General features: G+C 33.7%; 1 protein-coding gene across 3 annotated transcripts in view; it reads left to right on the top strand.

The window, feature by feature from the left end:
• The window catches only part of LOC106464694 (collagen alpha-2(IV) chain-like), a 168,913-nt gene that overhangs the window by 87,537 nt on the left and 74,086 nt on the right, over window positions 1-7,290 (top strand). For all 3 annotated transcript variants that reach the window (XM_022392462.1, XM_022392463.1, XM_022392464.1), the window contains 2 exons: window positions 3,667-3,842; window positions 4,085-4,169. In XM_022392462.1, the coding sequence (XP_022248170.1) occupies window positions 3,667-3,842; window positions 4,085-4,169 (261 nt within the window). The remainder of the gene's footprint in view (window positions 1-3,666; window positions 3,843-4,084; window positions 4,170-7,290) is intronic.

Below are 7,290 nucleotides of genomic sequence, written 5' to 3'. Positions count from 1 at the left end.
AATGAAATTTGATATTTTTGGGATGAAAAAAGTATTTTTAATCTTAACATGAAAATCACTTTGCATACGGATTATTCAAAACAAATACCCCATATATTCACGGACAAATCTATTTTTTCAGTTTATTTAATATATTTCACTAAAAAATATGACTTTTTGTATGTGAAAGACTTATAATGTTTACTGAAAGACTGCCAAATTTTGGGAAGGTATACAAAATATATTAAAAGTTAGTAGTATGAAATCTATAAAGGCTTCGAACAAGTACAAAGAGGTCACGTGGTTGGTCAGATTGACCGAGCCTAAATTGAGGAGAAAAAAAAAGGCTACTTTGGAATAAGCTGCCTTTTGATTTATTTCCTTCTGTTGGTTATTTGAGAATGTGATGTTTTGGGCTTTTTCCTAGTTGTTTTTGAGCCTGCTCCTTCCTTGATGGCTGAAAGGTCTAGAAGCAAATTTTTAGTTTTTCTATCCATCCATGGATATTGTGGTTCCTGCTTGAAGGTTTACTTCTCAGTTACATGAAGAACAGTTATGTCTTATAACACATTGACAGAACTTCATGATTTAGCCTACCACCTCCAGGTGGAAGCATTTTCTGGCTCTCAAATAATACTTCTGCTCCTCAAATTTCATGGTTCTAAAGTGGAGTTTGAAGTTAACCTGAGTAAATCTATGTCTTCTAATGGGACAGGGTAAGTCTACAGACTTCCAACTCTAAAATTCATCGTTTTGTTTTTCATTCACTTCACTTTATTGGAAGACTCTCAGGATCACCAACTTCATTGATGATGAGCTGGATCCCTTGTTAGCATGCACGTTGGTTAAATTTTATGCTTCTACATTCCTCCCTGTTGTTGTTGTTGGAGTATCAAATTTCATCAGCTTCTAAAGGAAGTCATAGTTCTGCCCCTATTCTTGGGTCCTGTCATCAGCCCCTCGGTACATTGGTACCCAGAATAAATCCTGTCTGTTTCCAAGGGTTCCGCTTCCTGTTAAGATTGCCAATGGTTTCAGTGATTATTTTATACCTTTAGAGTCTGTGAGGGCTCAGCTCTGAGCATTTCTGGACATGTGGTAACCATAACTGCAAATCCAGGAGCACTGCCTATTTTTGAGTCAGGATTAGTCATTCAGTTCATATCCACCAAACCTGTAGGGTTTCCATCTCTCGCAGATCATCAGACTTTCAAACTTAATTCTAGAGGTGTCAGAGTTTGGTTGGTCTGGGGGTTGCAAGAGATTTGTGTTAGTTTTATTCATGTTAGTTGTTGGGCCTATGCAAGCAGGAGATTGGTGTCCAGTCAACTAATCAACCAGTAGGGTTGCCAACTCCTGTAGATTATTAGGCTTTCAAACTTAATTCTAGGGCTGTCAGTGTTTGGTTGGTCTGGGGATTGTGAGAGAGTTGTGCTAGTTTTATTCCTGTCAGTTGTTGGGCCTATTCAGACAGGAGATTGGTGTCCTGTCACTGATCTTTCTCATCCACATCCATGCCTAAATTCTCCAAGGTTCACCAGTTACTCATTTATCAATCTGAGTTGACATTTTTTACTGGGATTGTATGTGTCCACATTTGGTGCAGTTGGCTCCTATTTGCACCTTTCCATAGTGGTGGAGTCTCACCACTATCAGCATTTGTTGTGCACAAGGGTCAGGTACTGCAATTTTGGGTTTTTACCTTTGGACTCACATTGACTTCACATTGGTTTTGACATATTGTATGAGTTTGTCCATGGACAACTGTTTACTGCTACCACTATTGCATCATTTTTCAGAACAACACATCCTGATTCTACTTTTGGAAATGACCAAGGCAGGCTTTCTTTTCAGAGCTGAGACATCTATTCTTGCTTCAATTCAGTATGTCGTCAGTCTGGGTATTTTTTATTTTTCATCTTTTCTCTCAGTTGGGCTCAGTGCTATGGAATAAGAGCCAGACTCTTACTAACCTCTCCTTCTCCCTTGGCACTGATGGTATTTTTCTCTTCTGGGAATGTGGGCATCACTCGGGCTTCTTCAGTGTTGCTTACTTTCTCATCGTGATTCCTGTGGCTTCAAATGCATCACTCTATGGCTACAGGTTGGGATCCACTCATTAGTGTATATATATATATATAATGTTGTGATCCAGTTGCTCTAGTAACCTACATGGGAGATAGAGACCAAAACCCCTTAATTCCCACCTCAAGTAGTGGTACTTCGGCTATCTGGTTGTGGCTGGCTATAGTGATGATCACTGATATACAATTCCACCTATGATACAGGAATTAAGTTCATAGTGAAGAGTATACCTGTTCTGGATGTAATGCAGTTCCCCCACTAGGGTCTACTGACACACCCATGTTCTATGCAGATGCTTTCTGTATGGATAATGCTCTCACTGGCCCTTCCACCTTCTCAATGTAGGATTCTAGCTAAAAGTGGGAGTGGAGGTATGTATGTTTTGGAAGTTAACATTTTCCTAAATTCCTCTCCCACCCTTCCTCCTCCCTAAGAGCCATTGTTAGAGACTGGGATAGAGTCAGTCTCAAAAAAGTGATAACATTATCTGAATGAAGTGCTTATATATGGTACCAGGATAGAGGGTGCATTGATGTAGGTGGAGACTGTCATGAGACAAATATTGCCAAGGGCAATTAAATGTGGTATAAAAGACTGGAGCAAGCAAGAAAACATCAGACCAATGCTTAGGTGGGCGAAGGAAGAAACTCTGGCAGTCAAGTAATAGCTATAAGTGTGAAAGGAGGTAAGTATTATTGGAAATACATTTTCAGTGTAGGAAAAATTTAACTTCTGACACTAAATCAAACTGGTAATTTTATTTGATGACTCTGATACTTGGCAAAATCTTATTTGAAACTATGCACACTGCTTTTTCATATACCTTTTATGTTATTTAAAATTCTTAAATGTTTCTATAGTGTGTTTTTTTATATTAATTACCATGAGGCAATACAAACACTTATTGTTGTAAAGTTGTCTGTGCTATAATATACTTCAGGCATATAAGTATTTCACTATCTTATAGAATATATTCATATTATGTTGCTGCTTTAAATTCTTTTAATTCTCACATCCTTGAAATAACTTGTTTTTCATTTAAAATCACTTTCATTATTTATCGATATAATAATTATTTTTTGACTAAAATGTATAAAACAAAGTTTAACATTTTACACAAATAATTTCATTGTTTACTGTATTTTGTGTTTTTTGTTACAATTTGTGTTTACTGGAAAAATCTGTTGAAAACTTTCTCATTAGATGGGTTAAAATCAAGAACAACTACACTGCAATATAATTGAGAAAAATATAATGTAGGTTTCAATCTCAAAAAGACTTAGTTTGATCATTAATTAAAACTTTTATTAAGGATATAAAAATAAGAAATAGAAATCAAACACGTGGGTAATATTGTTAAAAAGTAAATTAAGTAATAAATAAAAACTAGACAGAACTTAAAAAAAATATATCAAATATAAAATAGGGAAGAAGAGAAATGCATAAAAATTAACTTTCAGTGTAAGACACTTTTTATAGAAAATACAGAATATATTTATATTGTGACTTGTATAGCTTCTTGTGCTTAATACTATTTATCTTATCAGATTCTAGAAATGTAAGTATTATTGTTAAGTATTATTTTAATGTTTTTATCTGCAGGAGAACCAGGAATTTGTAATGACTGTCAACCAGGTCAGAAGGGTGAGAAAGGGGAACGAGGATTGATTGGAGCTCCAGGACTTACAGGTCTACGTGGGCCTGTTGGACCTCATGGGTTTCCAGGAGAAAAAGGGAATGATGGACTTCCAGGTTTAATTGGATCACCTGGTGAAGATGTAAGGACATAAATGTTACTTGTATAGAGCATTAAAAAAAGAAATGTGTTTTGGCTATTGCCTCACCTGAATGCCATTTAGAATTTAATTCACAGTGCTTGCTTAAATCAATTGTCATTAAGTTTTTTTTTTAATACTGATTATCTCTAAATATAATTTAAATGTTAAAGAAAGTCAACATAGTTTTGGTTTCTGTGTTTTCTATTGTACATATTTAAACTTGATTCTGTCGTTTTACCAAGGGTGAACATGGGATTCCAGGTCGTGATGGTCAGAAGGGACAAAAAGGAGAACCTGCTTTTGTAAAAGGAGTCATTGGACCAAAAGGTAAACGTTTTATTTTTTTAGGAGAATCTGTGGTTTTGGCATAACACTATGTTTATGGGAAAATAAAATAAAAATGTTATTGAACATTAATTAAACCATATATTCATGGGCTTGCTCAGATTGACTGACATAATATCTGTAAAGCTGTACATAATAATCTTATATATGTTGCGAACTGTGATGTCTGTATGAGCATTTGTCTGCTGCTTCCCATGCCGCATTTGAAAAGCTACACAAGCAAAGTTAAACATCCACTTTTGAAATGCTGGGAGAACAGGCATGGATAATGTTGATGCCAGATTTTATTTTGCAAGCAATATATTCTACACTAAATTGTTCAGCATCAATCACACTATCATTCACATTTCAAAATGTGACATACCTTAAAGAATAAAAATGTAGATTTACCGTATGTTATTGTTGAGTGGTTCTTAGCATGACTGAAATCCTCAACAATTACCTTTTGCAGTGGGCAGTATAAGTAGGTCAGAGCTTTGGCTTTTAGTGAAACCAAGAGTGCAACACAATTAACCTTTTTAAAGTCCATGAAATAATTTAAATTGATAGATTAACTGAAACTTTTCTTTTTGCTTAGGACAGGTACTTTTGTTAGATTAACTTGTACTTTTCCCATCACTGGAGATAGGCACTTTTGCTTGTGTTTATTATAATTATTAATATACTAAGAGTATAGTCATGAAAGTTGGCAGACTTTCAGTAAACATTATAAGTCTGTTTTAAACAACAAAAAATTAGATTTTTAATAAAGTGTTTTTGATGAAATATTTGTTTGTGAATTTCTCAAGCCTTTACTGAGTGAAGTCTGAGTGAAAAGTGCCTTTCATATTAAGAATAAGATATTTCTTTTCACTCTACATTTTTCTTATTTCATTTATCTAACCTCTATAACCTGTTAAATGAATTATTATTTTTATTGAAGTTATTTGGTAAAACTTTGGATTTTACTACTTATTTTCTCTACCCTGACACTAACTTTAGGAAAATTATCACTGCATAGTGAAATGAAAAGTAGACAAATATGAAATAAAATGAATAATACAGTTTATTCCTCTGCACTGATTACACTTTTAATCAGATAGTTTCAGTTTCCTTATCTTAATACTTTAAGCTTTTCTCATTTGTTTCCTTTTAATTTAATGGATTTGTTATTTTAATTTGTACTCATTAATACGGTAATCCTTGCATCAAGAGCAAGATATTTCAATGGGAGCCCATTAGCTGTTTCTCATAAAGCTAATGTAAACAATAGATGATTGAGTGTAATGTTTCACAGAGTATCTTCATGAAATTTGGTAAGCTTTCAGTAAATATTACAAGTCTGTTGTACACAAAAAATTTAATTAGGGTGCTATGGCAGAGAAAAGACATTAGAAAGCTAAACTTTTGAAGATTTTTGATTATCATTTAATATTAATATTCTTATTTGTAGTAATTGGAGTTAATTAACAAAAGAAAAACTTGTTTTAAGAAGATTGGTAAATAAAAATAGTAAAGCTTTAAATGAAATTTTAGTGGTGTAAACTGTACTATAATGTTAGATTAGGCTTAGGGCGTGTAATTGTACTTTAAGCCTTCCTATAATTAAACTTACTGGTAAATCATAAAACAGGTTAAGTACATTGTTTTTATTAAGTAAATACAATCTGAAGATTAGTTGGTTGCTTCTGCATATTTTAAGGATAAACTGGGGTACTTGACTTTACATCCATTAGTTTAAATTCCACTTATAGGTAAATTCTAAATCAGGCTATATACATTGTATTATTACATGAATATCAATTAATGACTAGTTATTTGTCACTTCTGTATTTTAATGGTAAACATAATTACTTTAGTATGAAGGTAAAGTAGTGATAAATATTGTAATATATTTGATTCTCAAACATTAGGCTTAACAGTATTGTCAATAGGCTACTTATATTTAGTGTTGAGTATTTATTCCAAGGCTACAAATACAATGCTTAAGGCTAGTGTAGGAGTTAAGCAATCACAGTTTACTAGGAGTGAGAGCTGAAATGAGTGGGTCTTATTTGGGAAGTCAGGAATAGTATTTACTTTTAAGGAAGCTAGTTGTGAAGATGTGCAATTTGTCTGTAGAGATCGAATATTGGAGAAGAAATTGGAGGCTATCCTAATTAGAAGCAACAGATAAAGAAAAGTGTCAACTTTGGGAAATGGCAGCAGTATTTCAAGAGGAACTTAAGCTTTTACATGCAAGGGATATATCAGCTACAATGACTTTCCAGACATTAGAAACAGTACTATTAGCGCTAAAAGTAGTGGATTTAACTGTAATGAGCATGTTCTATTGAGCAAAAGATTTCTGCCCTTGGCTTGTGCAGATAAGGAACTATTGGAAGGACGGAAAACAAAATGGATAGAGAAGGATGTGAATAATAAACTTGAGGTTATAGTAATAGATAATTCTTTGACAATTGTCTTAAGTCTTGTGGATAGGATAGCCAATGGGGTATATAAGGAGAAAACAGTTAGATTATGCTACTCCTACATTGGAAAGAGCAAGAGATATAATAAAGCAGGTTACCAATAATGCAGTTGTGCATGTAGGGGCTAATCATGTAGGGAAAGGTAGATCACAAAAGCTAATTGATAAGTACAGGGGGTTGATCAAGGCATTTAAAAAATGGTCCATAACTTAATTGTGTCAGTGATACTGCCAAGAATTAATTGTGGGGTTGAAATTATAAGTAGATCATTAGAGCTGAATGCTAGGCTTAGGTTAATATGTAAGGATGATAAGATTGCTGGATGGATTTGTGGGAACAGTTCAGTGGGAGAAGGGAGCGTTTTGGAACAGCTGGTTTACATTTAAATATGGTAAAGGCTGGCTCATTTGCAAAAGCTATTAACTCAGCTGTAAGGGAAGTTTTAAACTAGGGCTAAATGCAGAAAAAATAAGATATAGAGAAAAGTAGCGTATGAACCAAGTATAAAAGTAGTTCTAATGGTAGGCTTAATTCTTAGTACTTTAATGCTAGAAGAATAAGAAATAAAATAGATGACTATAGAGCACTGGTAGGAAAGAAGGATTTTGATATAATGTAAATAACTGAAACATAGTTAAATGTAGACAATTTTG

This window comes from Limulus polyphemus, unplaced genomic scaffold, assembly GCF_000517525.1.
Source record: "Limulus polyphemus unplaced genomic scaffold, Limulus_polyphemus-2.1.2 Scaffold1721, whole genome shotgun sequence".
In the NCBI taxonomy this organism is placed as follows: Eukaryota; Metazoa; Arthropoda; class Merostomata; order Xiphosura; family Limulidae; genus Limulus; species Limulus polyphemus.
Note: the sequence above shows the minus strand (reverse complement) of the source record. Positions and strands in the feature narration are given on the sequence as shown.